Consider the following 23,925-nt stretch of genomic DNA (forward strand, 5'->3'; position numbering starts at 1 on the left):
GATCTGGGAAAGTAAAATGTATGTAGTGATATGTAGGCATAACAGTTTTATATTTTAGAAAATGTATGACTATTAGATTTCATATCCAGAAATATTAAGACCTAGAAATAATAGATCACAAAAGATCACATCTTGTATGATTCCTTATATGCAATGTCCAGAATAGGCAAATCTGTAGACAGAAAATAGATTAGTTGTTGCTTGGGGGATAGGGAGGGTTTGGGGTAAATAAGGATGCATGACTGCCAAAGGACAAAGTGTTTATTTCAACTGTTATGATTAAAGTGTTTGAGAAATGATTATTCTGATCAATCTGAATCAATCTAGGAAAAGTAAAAAGAAAAAACCAGACTTGGAAGAATGGGGGATAGAGAAGGTTAAAGAGTAGTAAGAGATTAAGGAGGAAAGGGAGAAAATAATAAGAAAGGCAGAAACAGTTTTAGAATTGGCAGATTAAAGGCCTTTATGCACCTCTTTGCTTGGTTAGATATTATCTTCATTTGCTAGCCTGGTAAGTGGGTATTGGGATGCCAGTACGTTACAATATTAAAAAAATGTGATGAATTGGGCTTATGCTAAAAGGTCATGATGAGACTTAGAGGCACAGCTTGTGGACAGCTGCTTACTGATTTTAAATGTTCCTTGTACATGGTCTGTCTAGGTTAAGTTACCTTGACTTTTTAATTTTGTTATTGTGACCTTTGAACAGGTTTAAGATAGAGCTCATCAGATTGATTGTGGTGCCATATTTATTAAATTGTCATCATATATTTTCCTCTTAATCAGTATTTTACATGTTCTTTTACTATATAGAATTAGAAATTGAACAAAATTATTTCATGTTTTAATGCTTTCCAAATCCACTTTGTATCTTTTGAGTACTGTAAAGAACTCTTTCAATACAGTAAAACAATAAAATTTAAAAATGAGCAAGACTTGAAGAGATACTTCATAAAAGATGATACATAGAAATGGTCAGTGATTGCATTCTGAGTCTCGTCAGGAAGTGCTAGTTGAAACCACAATGAAGTACTACTAGAGACCTATTGGAATGCGTAAAATTAAGGACCGACAGTATCAAGGAATGACACTAAGGAGGCAGAACTGGAACTGTCATACATTGTTGTTGAGTATAAAATGCAGCCACCTTGGAGAACTGTTTTATTATCAATTTCTCAAAGTTAAATATATACCTATATGAACCAGCAATTCCTGCCCTAGATTTTTACTCAAGAGAAGTGAAAACATATCTGCAAAAAGATTTGTATGTGAATGTTCATGCCTGCTGCTTTATTTGTAAAGCCCTCAACTAGAATTAACTAGTATATTCACATGGTGAAATTCTATTTATCGATAAATAGGAAAGAATTACTGACACATCCAACACCATGGATGCATATCAAAAACATTCTGAGAAAAAAAAGGTAGAGGCAAGGAGGCTGGGCACAGTGGCTCATGGCTGTAATCCCAGCAGCTTAGGAGGCAGAGGCCTGGGCAACATAGTGAGACCTTGTCTCTACCAAAAAAAAAAAAAAAGCCAGATATGGTGGTGAGCACCTATAGTCCCAGCTACTTGGGAGTCCTGATGCAGGGGGATCGCTTGAATTCAAGAGTTGGAGGCTCTGGTGAGCCATGATCGTACCGCTGCATTCCAGCCTGTACGTTAGAGTGTGACCCTGACTCAAATACAAAAATAAAAAATAATTTTAAAAAGGAAGAAAAAGAAAGAATGCATACTATATCACATATGTACAGTTCTAGAAAAGTCAAAAGTAATAATGAAACCGGGCTCGGTGGCTCAGCCTGTAATCCCGCACTTTGGGAGGCTGAGGTGAGTGGATTGCCTGAGTCCGTGGGTTCGAGACTTGCCTGGGCAACTTGGCAAGACCTCATCTCTACAATAAGTCAAAAAATCAGCTGGGTGTAGTAGCGTGCGCCTGTAACTCCAGCTACTCGGAAGGCTGAGGCAGAAGAATAATGATAGAAATCTGCTCAGTGATTGCCTTGGATTTGGGGTTCGGAATTCATTGTAAAAAGTCACAAGGAAACTTTTTGGGGTGATAAAAAATGTTATCTGTCTTGATTATGTATGCATATTGTATTTTAATAAAACAAATTTTAAAAGGCAAATATCCAAACAACCTCCCAACACCCCAAAAAACAAAGACAAACCATAGACTGGAAGAAATATTTGAAAATTTTGTGTCTAGAAAGGGATTGTATCCAGAATATCCAAGAACATTTTCAGTTTAGTAGTAAGATAACCTAATTAAAAAGTGGCAAATGGGCCATTGCTTTAACTAAACGCTGGTATGCTTCATGACTCTCTAAGCTACTGCTGCCATGCTTCTTAGCTTTGGCCTCCTCCCCTACCTTGGGGAGGTGAATCTCTCCTCTCTCTCTCTCTCTCTCTCTCTCTAATTTACTTTCTAAATAAATTGTATTTTCCTCTCTTAAAAAAAAGTGGCTAATGATTTATGTCACCAAAGAAAGTATACAAATGGCTAATAAGCACCTGAAAAGATTCTCAACATTATTAGTCATTAGAGAAATGCAAATTAAAAACTACAATGTGATTCTATTGCACACTTAGTAGAATGGCTGAAATTTTAAAAAGTGACCATAGCAGTCTGTTGAGAAGGAGTTGGAAGAACAGGAACTAATTGATGATGGGAATGTAAAATGGAACAACCATTTTGGAAAAAAATTGGATAGTTTCTAAAAATGTTAAAAATATACATACCATATGGCCCAGCTGTTTCACGCCTAGAAATTTACCCAAGAGAAAAGAAAACATGCAAAGACTTGTTACACAGATCTTTCAGGCAGCATTATTCATAATAGTCCCAAACTAGAAACTGTCCAAATGCCCTGTGGCTGGTGAATGTGATAAACAAAATGCATATTTCTATATAATGGAGCATTATTATTTATAAGGAGCTTAAGAAACATGCTAAGTGACAGAAGCCAGCCGTAAAAGATTCTATGTTATATAATTCCATTTACATGAAATTTATGGAGTTGATGAAGCAGATTTTGACTGGGCGATGGGATCAGGGATTACGTTTGTTTATATAAGGGAATGCTTTTGGGGTGGTGAAAATGTTTTAAAACTAGATTGTGGTGATGGTTACACAATTCCTGATTAATGAAATTTACTTATTATTCATGTACAACGATGTCACTAATTTCTTAGTAAAACTGTTAAGAAGCATTTTTGCTTAATATAATAGAAATAGTGATTATTTAGTCTGACATTCAAAAAGCCTGAATTAATTTAATAGAATCTTTATTAATGTAATTGAATCTTTGGGTAAATTGTCTCCAATAAAAAAGTGTCTTTTTAAATGTAGGGATTATAAGAGATAATCACTATAAGAATAATGGAATATAAGAGATTAAGGAAATTTTAGAGGCATGTCCTTTAATTAAAAGAAGTATTTCAAATACATTGTTTTTACACTGTTTGAAGTATTTATATACAGTTCTCTTGACATATGGAAACATTTAAATAATCATATTTATTAGAAATAAATGGAAAGGAATCTCATTTCATTGTAGTCTTATCAAGCTCTAAGCAGTAATATTCTTTTATATTCATAAGATTAGTATTGTGCTAATTTTGTGATCTAAGAAGAGCTTTATTGTACTTTGCTTGGATTTGTTCAATTTGTAAATGTGATAATTCCCAATTTCAGTCGGTTGCAGTCTTCTATAATGTGCAGTATTTTGCCCCTTCAGGACCTGCAGTTCATAAACATCAGTTCAATAGTAATGCTGTGACAGACATTAATTTGGATAATGTTTGCAAGAAAGGAAACACTTTGTTATGGGATATAGTCCAAGATGATGATGCAGTAAGTCACTTAATAGAGTTAAAACACTATGAAATTTCTGCAGGATGCAATTAGGATAAGTAATAACTATGTATATACTTTTCTATAGGTTAATCTTTCTGAAGGATTAATAAATGAAGCAGAAAAACTTCTCTGTTCCTTGGTATGCTGGTTTACAGATAGACAGATTCGAATGAGATTCATTGAAGGTTGCCTTGAAAACTTAGGAAACAACAGGTAAAGAGGAATTTAAAAAAATTTTATGCAGTAATGTTCTTTTTTTGTGCATTCTTATTGATTATCTGTGGTGTTTTTATAGTATTTATTGTGCCTGTATCAATCTGTTTTTTAGAAATTGTGATTTTCATATTAACCTTTGCACTCAGAGACATCTCGTGGATCACCTACCAGCAACTTGACAGTATTTTTTTTAAGAAATAGTGAAAAACGAATCACTTCATATTACATTTTTAGCATTGGAACTAATTATTTTATCGTAATAATATTTAGCTTTAAGGGAATTTTGGAGGAACTTGTGACCAAAAAAATAAAAATTTAAGTCTTCTATTTTTCTAATGCGTAGTAATGTGTAAAACAGTCAAACATTGAAGGCTCATTGATACATATTGTGAAATAGTTTGACGTCTTCTACCTGGTGTTTTTCTGTTTAAGAAGTCTTGTTTTCCTCTTCCTTTGTTAATAATATGTAATTTATTGTCCAGTCTGTACACTACCATGAAAGCACTTCACGTAATGCCAGCTGTTTTTTTTTTTACACATATCTCAGTATATATTCTATCTCTTTATTTGCTTTTTTGTTCAATTTGAATTGAACGCTTCAGGGAAACAGACGTTTTTGAAAAATTTGTGCTGGTGTGAATTTGTTCTCTATAATCACCAGCAGTTTTTTTATGTTCCCTGAGAATGGAACATCTGCATTGTTAGATTTACGATGTCCCCTCAGAGGGGACATCCAAGAACAAAGAGATTTAAGTTTAGAGATTTTTTTCCTTACATGGTTAATATTTTATTACTCATTGTTACTTTTTTCAGCAATCTTGGTTAGATCGCCTCCAACAGAAACAAAAACATAGTAATACTTATGCTGTTTTGATTTGGAAACACAGTGGTAATTACTCTTTTTTAAAATTGCAGTTAAGTGTTCTTGAACTGTCTAATATATAAAGGTAACTAAATATGACAAGTGAGATTAAACTTATGCTAAAATAGAAACACTTTGATAATGGCATTGTTCTTCCATTTGAGTGGATCTTTTTGTGTCTCAGTTTCTTAAGTACATAAAAAATTAGCTTAGTAACTCATCAAGTTATATGTTAAATATGTGCAACTCACTGTATGTCACTCATACCTCAGTGTGATTTTACAAAAAGAATTAGATTAGTGTTTCATTTCTAGATTGAATTCTGTCTCATATTTATGTACTTTTCATTGTATCTCAACTGATTACAAGTTTTCTGATTTTTAGTGCTGTTTTACTTATACAGCTTCAGGTTTTCTTTGACATATACTGCTTTGATAATGTTCTATTCTCTGATAAAGTGAAAACATGATTTTGATGTATCAGTTAATAGTTTAGTTATTAATGTGTTGTTGTCAGCTCATACCTGTTCAGGCTTGCTATAAGTGCCTAATTTTATTCAATATCTCAGTGTTTCAAAATATTTTTTTCCCTAATTGAATTAGAAAAAGTATATGCAATGTTTTATTTTCCACTTTGGTCCTTTTAAGGGACATAATTTGATTAATTGTAATAGAAAAATTGCTTGTTTATACAAGATTAGGAACCGTTAAAAGTACCTTGTTAGTGGATCAGTTGGCATATATCATTTGCCATATATTCTTTAATAAGAATGCTTTTAATGGCTGGATGTTATGTTGTTATTTACATAGGTTGTATAGCAGTTAATTGTAAATGTTGATTTTCATTTAAAAGTCTTTGTGAAAGCACCAGTATTGATTGATTAATTGATTGAGTCGGAGTCTCACTCCATCGCTCAGACTGGAGTGGAGTGGCATGCTCATGGCCCCCCAACCGGGCTCAGGCGATCTTTCTGCCTCAGCCTTCCAACTAGCCAGAACTGCAGGCACATGCTCTGACACCCGGCTAATTTTTTCATTTATTGTAGAGACAAGGTCTTGCCATGTTGCCCAGGCTGGTCTTGAACTTCTAAGCTCAGTCATCTTGCCTCTGCCTCCCAAAGTACTGGGATTACAGACTTGGTGCCTGGCCTAAAGCACCAGTTTTTAGAAGTGATTATATTAATTTACATTCCTCTTATGTGCATTGGCATACCTTATGACCCAGTAATTCCTCTTCTAATTTTATACCTAACAGAAGTATATCCAGATGGTCACCCAAAGACACATTTAAGAATGTTCATAGCAGCACTATTCAGAATAACTAAATATTTTCAAATAGCTATCCAAATGTCAAAAAACAATAGAATGGATAATTGTGGCCTATTCATAGAATGAAATACTATATAGCAAGACCAGAATAAACTACAACTCCGTGGAACAGTGTGGATGAGTTTCATAAACATAATATTGAGGGAAAAAAGCCAGACACAAGAGAGTTTATCTCTATTATTCCATTTATATCAAGTTTAAAATCAGGTGAACTATTATATTTAGTAGCCTGGATAATGGTTACTCTTTGGTTTTTAGTGTTTGAAACGGGATACAGTGGAGGCTTCTGGGATATTGATACTGATTTATTTCTTGATCTGGATGCTATTGCCTAGTAGATTTATACACATTTTTATATGTATTTTATACTTTGTTAAAAATGTAAAAAAAAAAAACTCTATGAAAGATAGAATATGCAGCCACCAAGAATTCTGTTTTCAAAGATTATATAATGATATCAGCATATATTTACAGGCCCATCTGTTAAGAAGAAAGAATTGCAAGAAATAAGAGCGTAGCCTCTAAAATGCAGTTATTTCTGGGAAGATGAGTTACTTTTTCCTTTTCTTTATGCCATCTTTTAAAAATTTTTCCACAGTGAGCACATATGTCTTTTAAAAGTGGGGAAATATAAAAGACACAAAAGGAAAAAAAATTGGTGTAAAATGAAAAATTGTCAGTTTTGAATTTTTAAAAGTTAATCTTTAATTTATCTACCCCAATTACTTGAAGATGAAACATTTGCCTTGCGTAATCCTTATACTCTAGTCATAGTTATTGGATGTCTTATTGAATATCTAGTAAATATAACTATTATGTTGAAGGTGATTTTTGCTTTCAAACCTTGCTCCTCAGAGAATTCCTATATCATACAGATCTTACTATGAATGACATTAGTCATGTGTGACAATACTTGGAGCATTTCATCCTGTAAAATATGTGACATTGCCATCGTATAGTAGATGAAAATTAGTGAAGTTTTTATAAAAACGTTATTCTGTGGGTTTCCTGACAAACCAGTGGTTCTCAATGTGGGGTGATTGCCTTCCCTTCTCCCCACCTCAGTAATGTCTGGAGATAATTTTGGTTGTCACAGTCAAGTAGAAAATGGGGTTGAGAATGTCAGGTCAGATAACCATCTATAATGAAGAAGATATCTCCTTCCCAAATGAAGAATTTCCAACCCCAAGTGTCACTAGTGCTGGGGTTGAGAAATCCTACTTGAATTAGAAGATTCCTTTTTCCAACGTAGCACTCTGAGTTCAATCAAAATAAGAGAGGAATGTTGTGCCAAGGTGCTGACATTAATGGGAGCATTTTTCCTTATGTTGCAACAAGCAAATGAGCCACTACAATCTCAACTCCTTTACCATAATCCTGACATTTGACCAAAAAAGGTTTATCTCTTTATGATGCCACTTTTTAAATGTACTTAAGGAAGTTTTACGTTTCTCTCTTTTCATTTTTTCTGTTAACCTTTTTATTTTCTTTTCTGCTTTTTACTTACTATGATTTATTGACCTGTCATTGTTTTGTTTGCTTTGATTTTCTATCGTCATGATCCTATTTATTTTATAAAATGAACTTAAAATTTTTGAATGGTAATTTAAACTCATTACTTCTTAGGAAGCATAGAGATCTGAAAAATAAAACTAAAATCACCTGTAAATCACCCATAGTTCCACCGTGTATACAGAACTTCTGTAAACAGTTTTTAAAGATGTATGTATAGTATGGTGTCTTCCTGCGATGTGTGACCTGTGCCTTGTGCACATTTAGCCTTAGATTGTTTTATAAGGCAGTGCAGAATATTTCAGCAGTGCAGAAAGTTATGCACAGAAATACATTTTAGAATTATTTGTAGAATGTTGTCATAAAATGAGAACATGAGGCAGAAAGCAGTCCATTACTTTTCACTTAGTGTTTTATTACCTCAGGACAAGTGAGATAAGACAGCTGCCCTGTGAGTAGGGTGCAAGTAGGTGTTGGGATTATATTCATTCCTTTTGCTATTCTTTGTTTACTAAAAGGCAGGTTCATATTTTGTGCCTAGGCACCCTTGAAATTCTCTGACTTCCCAAGAATTGCATTCTGGGAGCCTATTCATTATGTAATTTTTGCTCTTTCTTGAGCCATTTGTTGGTACTTTAACCAATGTGTTCAATTTTTTGCCTACATGGACAAAGGATGTCTTAAGTAAAATGATTGTGTGTGTCAGGAATCTTGTTTACATAAATAGAGGCTCATAACATTTTTTTTTTTGAATTTGGAGTCTCACTCTGTTACCCAGCCTGGAATGCAGTGCCATGATCATGGCTCATCACAGCCTTAACCTCCTGGGCTCAGACGCTCCTTCAGCCTCAGCTTCCAGAGTAACTGAGACTATAGGCATGCACCACTACGCCGGGCTAATGTTTTTGTAGAGACTAGGTCTTACTGTGTTTTATGTATCAGCCAAGGCTGGTCTTGAACTCCTGGCTCAATTGATCCACCCAACCTTGGCCTCCCCAAGTGCTGGCACAGGTGTGAACCTGAGATTCAGTAATTGAGATATGGGTGGTACCATGTATATTTTTGTTTTGTTTTCCTTCTCTAGAGACTGTTATATCTGGGATTGTGTTTCAACTTTTGATATGTACTATAATTTATTATGACTGCATAATGTTTTGTAGAACATACATCATTAAAATATGGAGTCTTCAATTAGACAAAATTGTTTAGTGTAAAACCTCAACTGTGAAGACCACCAGTAAATGTGTTCATTCTTCTAGGACAACATAAGCTGCATTAGTAATTCTTACTGCAACACCACACTGTTGCCCAGTCATAAGTTTTGGGTTATGGGAAAAACTCTTGAAAATGAAGCAAACAACTAGTGCAATTTAGGGTAATAGCATTATTCTTGAATCTAAAATTAGTGTCTTGCTACTTAAGATCGTTGAACCTTTTTATTCTATCAACAGTGTTGCCTAAAATTGTGTGTTTTGATATTTGAAATGTTCACTCTTAGAAGAATTTATGAAGTATAATTTCGAGTATAAGTGGTCAAAACCACCTGTGCAAAAAAAGTCAGCGTGACTTTAACATCTCATAGTCATTACCAGAGAAATTTTACAATATAATCTTAATTGGAATAAGTTGGAAGATGTGATCTTATAAAGTTTCTATTATCTTAGAAATGTAAATTGTTGCCCAGGTGTGGTGACTCAGCCTGTCTGTAATCTCAGCACTTTGGGGGGCCGAGGTGAGAGAATTGCCTGAGCCTGGGGGTTCGAGACCAGCCTGAGCAACTTGGTGACACCTCATCTCTACAGTAAATCACAAAAACTAGCCAAGTGTGGTGGCTTGAGTCTGTAGTTCCAGCCACTTGGAAGGCTGAGGTGGAAAGATCACCTAAGCCCAGCAGTTTGAGGCTGTGGTGGCTGTGAGCATGCCACTGCACTCCAGCCTGGGTGACAAGAGTGGGACGCCAACTCAAAAAAAAAAGTTTTTTTAGTCAAAAAGAATGTTATTTCAATTTTTTTTTCATATTTTTATTTTTGAGTAAAGGTCTCTGTCTTCCAGGCTGGAGTGCAGTGACAGTTGCTGTTCACTGCAGCCTTGACATCCTGGGCACAGGTGATCCTTCCATCTTAGCCTCCTGAGTAGAGTAGATGGTACCACAGGTGCATGACACCATGCCCAGCTAAGTTTTTGATTTTTTTTTGTAGAGATGAGATCTTGCTATGTTGTCTAGCCTGGTCTTGAACCCCTGGGCTCAAGCATTCCTCCACCTCAGCCTCCCAAAGTGCTGGGATTACAGGCGTGAGCCACTATACCTGGCTCAGTTTTCCTTTTATATATCACTACCTTAAATAAAATGGTTAGTGCTTCGGGATCACTTTTACTCTGGCTGTAATCATTATATTCTTAAATATATAGCACTTAAAATGTATGTCCTCCCTGTTCTTTGGATTCAATTTTAATGGGAAAAAAGTTGGAATTTTAAGAAAAATATTTAAAATGTTTTAGTCAGCTATGATGTAATTATTTCTCAATAATTCAACATTTGTATTATAAATTGTGAAGGTAAGAATTATCCTAGGGTAGGAATGGAAGGAAGATGAATTTCATGTCTAGATTTCTAGTTTTAATTCTTTTCTTACATGAGTCATACACATTGTCCACGCAACCAGTATCTTTTTAATACCTGGCATGCTGTTTTCCTAGTGTCATACATATGCTTGCTTCCATGCAAAATGAAGACATGTTTATTGAAGAAAATATAGGAAGTTAATAAAGTTTAGGCAATCTAGACTCAACAGTATTAATTGCAACAGATCATAAGGTTTTGAGAAGATAACAAAACTGTTATATACTGTAAGACTTGACAGTGTAAGTTTCTCCTTTTAAGAAATGACATCTTTTTAAAAAGTCTTTGTTTCCCTATATTTTAAAACTGTTGAAGTCACCCTATATAAACAATTTTATATTTTGCTTTTGTGATTTAAGATGATATTTTTCCATATGTTTTGTGTTTGTGATATCTTTTATTGATTTTTTTTAGAGTTATCAGGGTTATCTCTTCTATTGACAATTGAGGAAACCTGAAAGTTTGCATTCTATCTTGCAGATAGATAATTAGGTAAAGAACATTCCATTAGAGGCATTCACAAAGGCCCTAAGGCAGGGATGGGCCTGTGTATGTTGAAGGAATAGCAAAGGGGAAGTTTGGAAGGAAATTAAGTTAGACAGATGGGACTAATGGGGACACATCATAGAGATTTTGTAGTTTAGCCTACATACTTTGGATTTTAACTAGAAACAAGACTTTTTTTCCCCTCTATAATTTCTCCTACTGGATATTTACCGTTATTTCCCTCCCACTCAGAAATGCACCTTTGTATTTTGATCTCTCTGATAATTTTCTTGAAAAGAAGGCAGTTTGGGGGACTTGTGCACATATCTGTGGGTAGTTTGCCAACTTTTCTATCTCTTTTTTTTCCCCAAATAGTTTTTGCTCTGGGCTTTAAGTATACCCATCACCTCCACCTGTGTAAATTGTACTTTACTTAAAAAAAATTTTTTTTATGAAGGATTACTGACTCCTTAGCTTAAAATCAGTTCCTCATTTACAATTTGCCCTGTTTCTTTTAAGTCTCATGCAGCTAGCCTCCTTCCTACTAACAGAATTTGTATATCAGTATCTTTCCTATACTCATTCCTTTCAGAGGATAGGCACATTCAGATCTTCTCAGGTTTTAGAGTAATTTGGTTTCCTTTTTGCTTCCCCTTCATGCTAAATGTATATGATGTTCTTCCGTTATTAACATGGTTCATAAGGTTCTCAACTTAAATGCAAATCATACTGAGAACTGGTGAGAAAGTGAGAATAATGACTTATTAAAGAAAGAAAACTTTTATGAAAAAAAAATTAATCTTTAAATGATGTTTACTTTTATACCTAGATATTTATAGTGTGTTTTTGTCTTAAAAGTTTTGAACTGGAATTTTAAAACTTGAATTTCTTGTCCTAACATATAATGTATAAAATGCATTTATACTTTAGGGAAAAATGTTAATATTTGTGTAAGGAATATATTTATATGTACAATTCATTGAATCTTTTCATACTTAAGATTTTAAATAGCTGAATTTCTTTGAAAAGGTAGAGTCACTGAAGTAGTTAAACTTAATTTATTTTGTAAATGTCTTTTCTGCTGTTTCAGATCAGTAGTAATTTCACTCCGTCTTCTTCCAAAACTGTTTGGTACTTTTCAGCAGTTTGGGAGCAGTTATGATACGCATTGGATAACAATGTAAGTAAATAAAAGAAATAAAATTATTTATTTTAAATATTTTTTTTCCAGAAGTTGGTTACAAAAGATCAATATTGTGTGATTCCATTTAAAGGGCCAAATTAGACAACTATATAGAGATAGAAAGTAGACTAGTGGTGGCCTAAGGCAGGGATTGGGATGGGAGGTGGAGAATGAGGAATGACTTCAGTGGGGTTTATTTTTGGGGAGATGGAAATGTTCTACAGTTAGATAGTGGGGATAGTTGCTTAACTCTGTGAGATACTAAAAACCATGGAATTATATACTTTAAGTGTATGAATTATGTGAATTACATCTTAATAAAGCTTATAAAAAATTTTTTTTTCAAATTATAGTTATTAGTCATGGTTTTGTTTTGTTTGAGTCAGGGTCTTCGCTCAGACTGGAGTGCAGTGGCACAGTCATAGCTCACTGCAGCCTCAAATTCCTGGGTTCAGGTGATCCTCCCACTTCAACTTCCAGAGTAGCTGAGGATTGGAGGCTCTCACCACCATGCCCAGCTAATTTGAAAAAAAAAGTTTTGTAGCATCAGAGTCTCACTATGTTTCCTAGGTTAGTCTTGAACTCCTGACTTTAAGTGGTCCAACCTCCTCGACCTCCCAGAGTTCTAGGATTACTGAATTTCATGTGATTTAAATGTTTTCTTACATTTCTCTGCCACTTAGTCCTGTGTAGATTATCTATAAGTGATCTGTAGGACAGCCTGACTTTTGTAGTTTGAGTATGGTACTATAGCAATTAATGCTCTAAATTAGGGATAAGATTTCTAGTATATGTGGTCACAGCAAAGGGCACCTGAAGAAGATCCACACTAAAATAAACGCTCTTGGCTACCTTTAATTTGTCTCATTACTAAGAATTGGTTCTAGACCTATCATCATGTTAGAGATAATCTTGACACCATCCTGTTACAGGTTGAACATCTCTAATCTGAAAATCTGAAATCCTAAATATTCCAAAATGCAAAACTTTTTGAGCATCACCATGATGATCAGAGGAAATGCTCATTTAGAGCATTTCAAACGCTAGACTTTTGGATGAGGCATGTTCAACTAATACGTATTCTGTAAATCTTTCAGAGTCTGAAAAAATTCAATATCTAAAACACTTCTGGTCTGGTCCCAAGCATTTTGGATAAGGGATACTCATCTTGTACCCCTTTATATTTAGGAGAACTTATGATTAGTGAATGTAAATAGAACTCCTTAAAAGGTAGTACTTTTATGTGAAATGGATTTCATATTTTGGTAGTGAGTCTAGAGAAGGTTGGCTGTCATAAACAATTCATTAATCTAAGTGAGTGAGTTGTGTACATTATTTTAAATAAACTTTTGGAGAAATTTCAGGAACATTTGAATTTTAGGAAAAATTAGACCTGTTGAGGGATTTATTTGTAAAATTAAGTGGGATGGCTTTTTACCGCTTCTTTTTCATATAGAAGATTAAGGGGTAAGAGCACTTGTTTGCTTTCAAAACGAGTATTATTTTTAAAATTCTTGGAAGTCTGCATAATAGTTCAAATCGAATGAAGTTAGTTTTGAGTCATATACCTTGCTCTTTATTATTACTACTTTTTTTTTTTTTTTAAAGACAATAGAGTCTCACTCTGTTGCCCAGGTTGAAATGCAGTGACATGATCACTGCAACCTTGGAACTCCTGGGCTCAAGTAATTCTCCTGCCTCAACTTCCCATGTAATTAGGACTACAGGCATGCACCACCATGCCCAGCTAAATGTTTTATTTTTTGTAGAGACAGGTTCTCACTATGTTGCCTAGGCTGATCTCAAACAGCTGGCCTCAGGTGGTCCTCCCAGCTTGGCCTCCTAAAGTGTTTGGGCTGCTGGTGGGAGCTACCACACCTGGCCAATAGTTCTTTTAAAGAGGGTTTAACCTGAGCTTTTAAAAAAAAAAAAGTAGCTGAGAAAGTTTCTTTCATTGGTTAATATTACAATATGAATCTAGAACACTCTGCATGCAAGGAAATTTCTTGAGCTGCTAAAAAGAGGGGTTGGGGAAGCATTTAGCATCACTGAAGTTCAAGAATAGTGCAAGTTGTTTTTCATTGGCTCTTTTTATAATTTTTAAGTGGAATTCTGAATATTCAGTTGCTTATCAGGTACCTGAACCTAAGTATATTGAGTTGAAACCTTTTTAGCTTGTTTCTTAAATTAAATAAACCCAGTTAAGAGCAAATCACAGGGTTTCCTTTACAACATGAGACTGGTATCCTAAATATCCTACAGTACACCACTTAAAAGAACTCTAAGCTTCAGTGATTATTTGGCATCAGTAACAACAAAAACCTTAATTTATTGTGAGTCTACTATGTATGGGAGCACTCGTCATTTGGTACATATATATTATCTCTTAAACTCACTCTAATTTGAAAATGGGAAACTTTCCCCCCTGACTTTTAATAAATCTTTAGATAATAAGCAGACTTCAAGAGGTCAGATTACTTGTCTGAAGCCATGCAGCATGTGTATTGGAGTGGATTTCAAACCCAAGTTCTACTCAGTGTTTTTTTTCTTTCTATCACTTGACTGTCATTGAGTGATTGTCAAGGTCAAGGTCAAGATAGCCCATATTGAAAATATATCTATAGCAAAACCATGCTGTAAATCACATTGGGAATTTGGAATTCACCTTTGGAATTTTAATACTTCTGTATCTATACATTTTAGCAAATAGATTGCTAATAAGTGTTATGTAACGAAGTACATTATGTTAATTATAGAATCTGAAATTTTTTTCTTTGTTTTTGAGTTGGGGGATCTCATTCTTTTGCCCAGGCTGGAGTGCAGTGTCACAATCACGGCTTACCACAGCCTCAACCTCCAGGAGTTCACAGGATCCTTCTACCTCAGCCTCATGAGTAGCTAGTATTACAGGCACACACTGCCATATGCAGTTAATTTTTTAACTTTTTGCAAAGATAGATCTCACTATGTTGCCTAGGCTGGGATCCTGGGATCTCTGAATCTGTTTGTCCCTATTTCTATATTTATTCCTGTGTTTCTAGGTTATTTTGGAACCCGATGCCTGGGTATTTCTTTGTTTTTTAGATAAAATTTTGTCAACAAACTAAGGAAATTATTTTTACTTTTTTATTATTTTATTTTATTTTATTTTTTTTGAATCAAGGTCTCACTCTGTCACCCAGGCTGGAGTGCAGTGGCAAGATCATGCATGGCTCACTGCAGTCTTGACCGCCTAGCCGTGGGCAGTCTTTCCACCTCAGCCTCCAGAGTAACTGGGACCACAGGCACATGCCACCACACCTGGCTAATTTTTTAAAAATTATTTTGTAGAGCTGAGGTCTCGCCGTGGTTGCCAAGCTGGTCTCGAACTCCTGGGCTCAAGCAATCCTCCTGCCTTGGCCTCCCAAAGTTCTGAGATTACAGTTGTGAGCCACCATGCCTAGATACAGTAAGACTGGTTGCAGTGCCTCATGCCTGTAATCCCAGCACTTTGGGAGGCTGAGGCAGGAGGATTGCTTGAGCCCAGGAGTTCAAAACTAGCCTGGACAACATAGTATTACCTTATCACTAAAAAAAAAATTTGCCAGGCATGGTGGTGCACAAATCTAGTCCTAGCTACTCAGGAGGCTGAGGCAGAAGGATCATCTGAGCCTGGGAGGTCAATGCCGCAGTGAGCCGTGTTTGTGCCACTACATTCCAGCCTGGGTGACAGAGTGAGACTTCTACTTTAAAAAAAAAATTATTCAATAAATTTATTGTATGAGTTTTTTTTTGTTTTTTTTTTGAGTTGGAGTCTCACTCTGTCGCCCAGACTGGAGTGCAGTGGCACACTCCTGGCCACCGCAGCCTCGACCTGCAATCCTTCTGGGCTCCTGCGATCCTTCCATCTCTGCCTTCCAAGTAGCTGGAACTATAGGCGCGTGCTACCATGCCCAGCTAATTTTTTTTGATTTATTGTAGAGATGAGGTCTCACCAAGTTGCCCAGGAGGGTCTCGAACCCACGGGTTCAGACAATCCACTCACCTCAGCCTCCCAAGCATGGGATTACAGGCTGAGTTACCGAGCCCGGCCTGTATGACTTCTTAATGCAAGGCATTCTGCTAAGTTCTGCTAAATAATGATCCAGGCACATATTATATCTTTAACAGAATGCTATTATAGTACTTTATTATATTAACTCAGATTAGTCATTTATAATAGATTTGCCAGGCATTTTATTCGTTTTACAGGTATGAGTATTTTGAAACTTTTTTTTTTTAAGAAAGCAGTTTATTGAGAGGACAGAAAAGCCCCCATGTTTGGAGGGAACCCGAAGGTGTTGCCCAATAATGATACTTTATAAAAATTAAGGAGCTATACTTTTTTCACCATTCAAATATAAATAAAACTTGTTAATTTTTGGTGATTTAAAGATTTTACATTTGGAGAAATTTCCCCTGTTCTTGCATGCATATATTGTCTTGCTCCTTTTAAAATTATTTTTTCCTTTAATTGCACCAGGTGGGCAGAAAAAGAACTGAACATGATGAAGCTTTTCTTTGATAATTTAGTATACTACATTCAAACTGTAAGAGAAGGAAGACAAAAACATGCATTGTAAGTACCACGCATCTGTGTTAAATATGTTTAAATATGAATTATCTTTCCTTTGAAAAATAATTTTCCATGTTTCACTTTTCTTTCATGTAGTAAGTAAATGTATCTTAGCATTTTATTTGTATAAAATTGTAAAAGAAGGAAAGACTGATAGAATTTTTTTAATTTGAAAGAGTTTTGTAAGGTTACTCTTATAATTCTTAGTCTTAGGGAAATGTAGTTTATGTGACTTGGGAATTGGTTAACTTCACTATTGAAATTTGTTCAAAGATACTGCTTTAAGGAATCAAAGTTCAGAAATCATTAATATGCCTGTCTTAATTTATTAGAGCATTAGTTCTAAAATTTGTAAATATTTCCAAAAGAATCTTTAATATAAAGTTAATTTAAAATATTTTTTATTATGCTATAATTGGATATTAGAGTAGGATATGTGTGGAATGATTATAAACCGGTGGTGTAATGCGTTAATATTTTATCATATATATAAAAAATATGATCTTATTCTAGAAATAAGTTTATATTCCCCCAACAAACCAGTTCCTTCAGATTTTACTATTTCCTTTAAGGTATGTGCATCCTCCCAGTCACCTAAAACTAAAACTTGAAGACTTGAAGGTTTTTTGTATTCTTTTATTTCTAAACATGAATGATTTTTAAAATAATAATTTCCAAAAATAGCCTGTGTTCATTGATATTTACTATAAGTATCAAACATTAACTTATTTTTTCTTTCCTGTTTTTTTCTTTTTTAGATTTGAGGGTTTTGCTTTGTTGTCCAGGCTGGAGTACGTGACCCAATCAGAGCCTATTGCAGCTTTGAACTTTTGGGTCCAAATGATCTTCCCACCTCAGTCTCCTGAGTAGCTGGGACTATAAGTGCGAGCCACTATGACCGGCTAATTTACTATTATTATTAAGTAGAGAGGGTTTCTTGAGCTCTTGGGCTCAAGTGGTTCTCATGCCTCAGTCTCTGAAAGTGCTGGGATTCCAGGTGTGCCTCCTGCCTGGCCATCAAGTGTTAACTTTTTAAAATAACCCGTTTGCTATAGTCAGCCTCATTTTATAAATGGGAATACTGAAGCTATGAGACAACAAAGAACTTGCCCAAAGTCACAAAAAATGGAGCCAGCGTTTGTACCCAGACAATTTGTAGAACTCATATATTTTTTTCTTTTTTTAAGTTGGAGTCTGTGTCACTCAGGATGGAGTGGTGCAGTGGCATGCTCCCAGCCACCGCAGCCTCGACTTGCTGGGCTCAGGCAATCCTTCCGCCTCAGCCTTCCAAGTAACTGGGATTACAGGCATGTGCCACTGTACTTGGCTCATTTTTCTTTATTATAGAGATGAGGTCTCGCCAAGCTGCCCAAACTGGTCTTGAACCTGCGGGCTCAGGCAGTCCTCTCACCTTGGCCTCCCAAAGTGCTGGGATTATAGACGTGAGCCACTGTGCCTGGCCTAGAACTCATATTCTTAAATGTTATACTGTCATCAATATCTACCTATGTTTATATTAAAATGTATATCATATCTTTTCACAAGTTGACATTTCCACAAAGACTGCATTTTTCCTCATAATCACTCTGATTCAGCCTTCTTACTTTACACTCCCCTTTTGCTGGTTTAGTCCTTATCTCTGTCAAATTAGGAAGGCAGTATAGTATCGGTGGAAAAACACATGGAATTGAGAATCATACAGACCTGGATATAGGTTATGGATCCATATTTTAACTTGATTTCAATTATTTACCCCTTTAATAAATTCCAATTATTTACCTATAGGTTTTAATAAGAATTTAGCAAAATGATATAGTGAATTACCCCCGGCACATAGTATATTATAAATTGTAGTTAAATGGCTAAAATAAACAAGAATTCTGCCTCTATTCTGAATTAGATTCTTCATTGCATAAAAAATAAAATTGCAATCTCTTCAGCCTAGTATTCTGTGCCCTGTAAAATCTAAACTCATTTTACTTTTCCAGTTTTATTGTTCAATGATTTGTTTTTAGACAGCTTATTCTACAAGCCCACCAAATTATTTCTGGGGTATTTCCTAACACTTTCTCTTTTCTATAGATTTACTTACAAAGTTCTCTTTATATGGGATGCATTTTTATAAAATCCTATTACAATTCTAACTGTTCTTCCAAGTCTATGTTCTTCCTTATTCCTCTTGAAGCAGAGTTTGAGTCTAGTAGTAGCCTCCTGAATCTGAGCATCTCTGAACATCCTCCATAGAGAATCATAACATCAACAAAGGGAGAAATAAAACCACACATGACCCACATCTTCCCCATTTTTAGGAGACAAAGAGTTAATTCAAATTACTTGTTAGTAAAGAAATAAATAAAAGAGTCCCCACCACAGCCACAAGCCTGCAGACTTTGAAGAGCAGAAATGAAGAGGCCTAAGAGCAGGTAGTGGAAAACATAAATGAATTGCCCTCATAAAGAGAAAGTCAGATATTAGGTGCCAAAAAAAATGAACACAAGTCTAAAACTTGGTTCTTCATTGCATTTCTTACAGGAACTTACTTTGTTAGTGGAACTGGAGATGGAACCTTACAGAAGCATTGCTTTTGTGAAAAAGTTTGAGTTGTTGTGCTCCTTGGAGATTAATTTTATATTTTCCTAGTGTATTTAGAGTGTCCTTCTAACCCTTCAGTCTCCCTTATTGCATTTTAGGAGAATACAATCCTCGAACAGAGAGTTGTTGTCTGGACTGTTCTGGTATAGCTTTCCTATTTCTTTAGGCTATTAAGAGATGTAAATTTTCTATTCTTTATTAAAGCATTCTGACTTTCATTCTTACTTTTTGTGTCATATTTTTCTTCAGTGAGGATTAATGTCAGAAATTTCTGAGATTTTCACCTAAGGAGGAAAAAAATTCCTGCCACATGAAACATAATACTTAGTTTCTTAAACGAACCTGTTACATATTTCTTGAATCCAGTGGCCTCTAGATAAAAAACCCTGTCTGTGTCAGCACTGAGGCTACAAAAAGAATTATTTTTTAAAGACATTCATTTGTCACTAAAGTTTTATGCCTCTGGGGAGACTATTTTTGTCCTGTATTTCCTGTAATGTCAGAAACCATGTGTAAGCCCATGAAAATTTGTCAGTATTGATATCATCTTTGTTTGACATCTCAAGAAGTTTTTCTGACTGACAGTTTCAGCAGCCCATGGGACCCCGATAGAGCAGGCAGAAATCTTTGAAGTGTGAAGCCAAGGACTATACCGTAGAAGTTGAAGAAGGGAGTACAAAGGGGTAGAGCCCATGTCTTCTGGCATTATGAGTCTTTTACTCTGAGATGCAAGTATAGGGAAAGAAGTATTTAAGGTATAAAGGCACTTTGTAAAAGGCAAGACTTTATTCCCATTTCATGTCTAAGATTGATGTCTCCTATACTCAGCCTCAGAGGAATGCAGTAACTTAAAATCACAGAGCTTGCTGGGCATGGTCACTCATGCTTGTAATCCCAACACTTTGGGAGGCCAAGGTGGGAGGATTACTTGAGCCCAGGATTTCAAGACCAGCCTGGGCAACATAATGAGACCTTGCCTCTGCAAAAAATAAAAATATTAGCAGGGCATGGTGGTACATGTCTGTACTCCCAGCTTCTCAGGAGGCTGAGGCAGAAGGATTGTCCAAGTCCAGGATATCAAAACTGCAGTGAGCTGTGTGACCTTGCCACTACACTCCAGCCTGGGCAACAGAGTGAGATGCCAACTCAAAAAAAAATAATAATAATAAAATGAAATCACAGAGCTGATAGGCAGTAGAGCACGTATTTGAACCTATACCCTAAGGCCTTTGGTACAAAATCTCTGTCTTTTTAGTCTAAAAGACCAAAAGTTATTAAGAGTTGTTGAATTTTACCTGGATTGCATTCTCACCTAAGAATTGCTTACTGCATTTCCGCATCCCCACACCTTGCCATATGCATTTTCATCTTCACAAAGGGGTACTATAACATTAAGAAGGCAAAAGTTCATCTTTACTCTTTGCCAACTTAAGAGATCCTTAAGAGCAGCAAAGGTATGCCCAATGAAGAACTCAATCCTCAGAAAACTATTAACTTTTGAGTTTGGTTTTGGAAAGCTAGTTTGGTTTTACTAGTGTTTTTTATTTAAGGAATATAGTGTTGTCACTATAGGGACAATGATACGAAATGTTTACATTTTAGATAGCGATGTAGTTTTTTACTTGTTAACTAGTCTAGTTTATGTGCATATCATAATTTTTGAATGACATACTATTTCCCCTGCTCCACTATTTAGTTTTTATGTAGTCTCTCATTATCTAATTTGAAAGTTAATTTTGTTATGGTTTGGAGATTTTCATCATTTATTAAATAGCATAAACTTGGCTTTATGAACTTTTTAATAAACAAAGTTATATGCTTAAAATGATAGTTATGAATTATGAAAATGGAATTTTATATAATTATGACTAGAACCATCTTCAAGATAGTTAGGAAATAGGGTATTTTTAAAATTATTTTAATGACTTTTAATTATAGGTATAGCCATAGTGCTGAAGTTCAAGTTCGACTTCAATTCTTGACTTGTGTATTTTCAACTCTGGGATCACCTGATCATTTCCGTAAGTTTTTTAATCAGTATGTTTAAAAATTTTTTTTATTATTGGAAGTCAGGTTACATTTACTTATGCCTTTAGATTTCTGCAGTGATAATTCTTAATACATTTATACATTACATCAACATTAAAACGATTGAGATTGGTTTCATTTTAAATAACTCCATGGTTTTGTTTTTATATAATCTTTTAAAATAATTTTCAATTCTTTGGCATAAGATCATTGAATAAGCACAGTTCCATTGGTGTTTTCTTATAAGTTTTATGATTATAATGGTGAAAATATTTTCTCTATTTCATAGCATATGTTTCCTAAGGTCCCAAATACTGAATATCTTCTCAGTATGTATGGCATTATGAGCATGACCCTGACACAATCTCTTTCTTGCTTTAGTCTCTGAAAATGCCAATTTCTCAATGGATAAAAGACTCATTTCGAGAACAGAATATTTGGGATAAGTGAACATATCGCTTCAGGGTGACTGCATCTTTTATTACCTTTGGTGTTAGAATTTTGGCTCACCTTACTTGGAAACAACCATTGTTTAGGTTTTATTAGCAAGGCTAACCTTTTAAAAATTACCTGGCTTAGTAGGTGATAGAGACAATTAGAGGCCCTGACTTTATTTAACATAATTAATTTCAAGCTCAGTTTTATTAATGATTACTTTTTAAAAAGTAGAGATTAATCAGGCATATTCACAATATGAACCATATCCAGAATCTCATGCTAGATTTTCTTACAGGAGAGAAACTATATATACTACTTGTGGTGTCTTTTACTCTGTATACTCTTCTTTTTCTGTGTATCCATGTCAAACAATTCTCATTATTAGAGGGCATTCCTTTTCTTTAGCTGTGATTGGTATAATAAACTGATGGGTTCCTTGCTAGCCTGAGAAGGTGACATTATGATTCTTTAAAGTCCATAGCTATGACTGAGATATAGCATGTGTTTGTCTTACTATTTATCTCTCATAATTTCTTCATGGTCAGAATCTTTGTAATAGATGCCACTAACATTGTGATGCCAACAGATTTCCTTATTATTATTTTTTTTGAGTTGGAGTCTCACTCTGTCGCCCAGGCTGGAGTGCAGTGGCATGCTCATGGCCACCACAGCCTCTACCTGCTGGGTTCAGGTGATCCTTCTGCCTCAGCCTACCAAGTAGCTGGGACCACAGGCATGCACCACCATGACCAGCTAATTTTTTTTTTTAAAGTTTATTTGTAGAGTTGAGGTCTCGCCAATTTGCCCAGGCTAGTCTTGAATCCCAGGACTCAGGCAATCCATGTGCCTCGGCTTTCCAAAGTGCTGGGATTACAGGCATGAGCCATCATGCTCAGCCCAATAGATTTCAAAAGTAAACCATCTGTTTTTAATAGTAAACTTCTGTTTCATGTTATTAGGCCATTTATTGGCCCATTGTGACTGATAGCATACAAGAAATAAGTAATATAAAATATATATCAAAACTGATCTAGGGAGAAGTCAGACAAACTAATATGGTCATTAAGTTTCATATTTCTTTATTTTACACAGTGTAGATTCTCTCTGTTTGGGTTTATAGTAGCTGCTGTTTTAACAGAATCAAATAGAAACTTTGCCCACATCGTGGTTATACTACTTTTATTGGCAGAGTTCTGTCATCTATAATGTGGTTACTGCACATTATTGAGGCAGTGTAATTGCATGCAATGCATTAATACTGATTTTCCGTATGCCAGTAACTACTTTTTAAAAAATCTTAGAACAATAACAGAAGTCTATTTGTTGTCTTGTGGTTGTGGATTGGTGATTTAGTGATAATACGTATACTTCTGTTTTATTTAGTTCACTATAGTTAACTTCTTTTTTTAAGGACTCATCTACTTTGTTCATTTATCTCACTCTTCTTAATTACTTAATATGTTTCAGTTCTGATGTATACTAAAGGTTGTTTGTAATTTATGTTTGCTCCTAGGGATACAAGTTCTTAGAACAAATAACCTTATACATTAACTGTTTCTGCGAGAAACTAATAGGATACTTTTTTTCTGGTAAAACTCTTTAGACTGATAATGCTACTAGGTAAATATTTTCTGAGGCATTTTTCTATATTCTGGCTTCTCATCTACTTTTCCCAATAAATAGAGAGGCTTCTTATAATTCAATCATACCTTTAGACTCTTTCTCATTCTAGAGAACCACCTGAGGCTTTGGAACCCATTATGATATATTTCTGAAGTAATGCTTTTGTTCTAACCTTTTAGATTGTCTCATTTATCCATATTGAAACTTGTGATGTCTATAATACCTTCTTCATTCTGAATATTTCTCCATCTGTCTTTTGCCACATTTGGACATCTAATACTTGAATCAAAGTACAGGTTTTATCTCATTAGTCTGACTCACTAGCTAATTGTTGTATCCTCTGTATGCTGATGATGTCTGTTGGTTGTAGGCAATTAGTTTTCTCTTGGTTTATTCATCATAAGAATCCTCTTTTTCATTACTCCAAAAATAATGCATATTTACTTATTGTTTTTCTCCTATACACAGAAAATGTCCTTTGAAAATGGTATCCACTTGATTTGTAATTCTCAAATCAGTTTTTGGGATTACCTCCTCCAATCGTTTTTACAATACATATGTCCTTATTTTAGAGAAGATGATT

The 23,925-nt window shown here is 35.0% G+C and overlaps 1 protein-coding gene across 1 annotated transcript in view; it reads left to right on the forward strand.

Moving 5' to 3' along the window:
* Positions 1-23,925, forward strand: part of USP34 (ubiquitin specific peptidase 34) — a 213,212-nt gene that overhangs the window by 52,012 nt on the left and 137,275 nt on the right. The window contains 5 exon segments of the mRNA XM_021711053.1: positions 3,742-3,857; positions 3,946-4,073; positions 11,975-12,064; positions 16,569-16,664; positions 21,192-21,274. Coding sequence (XP_021566728.1) covers positions 3,742-3,857; positions 3,946-4,073; positions 11,975-12,064; positions 16,569-16,664; positions 21,192-21,274 — 513 coding nt within the window.

Source organism: Carlito syrichta, unplaced genomic scaffold, assembly GCF_000164805.1.
Source record: "Carlito syrichta isolate Samal-C Ts95f unplaced genomic scaffold, Tarsius_syrichta-2.0.1 Scaffold301837, whole genome shotgun sequence".
Lineage (NCBI taxonomy): Eukaryota > Metazoa > Chordata > Mammalia > Primates > Tarsiidae > Carlito > Carlito syrichta.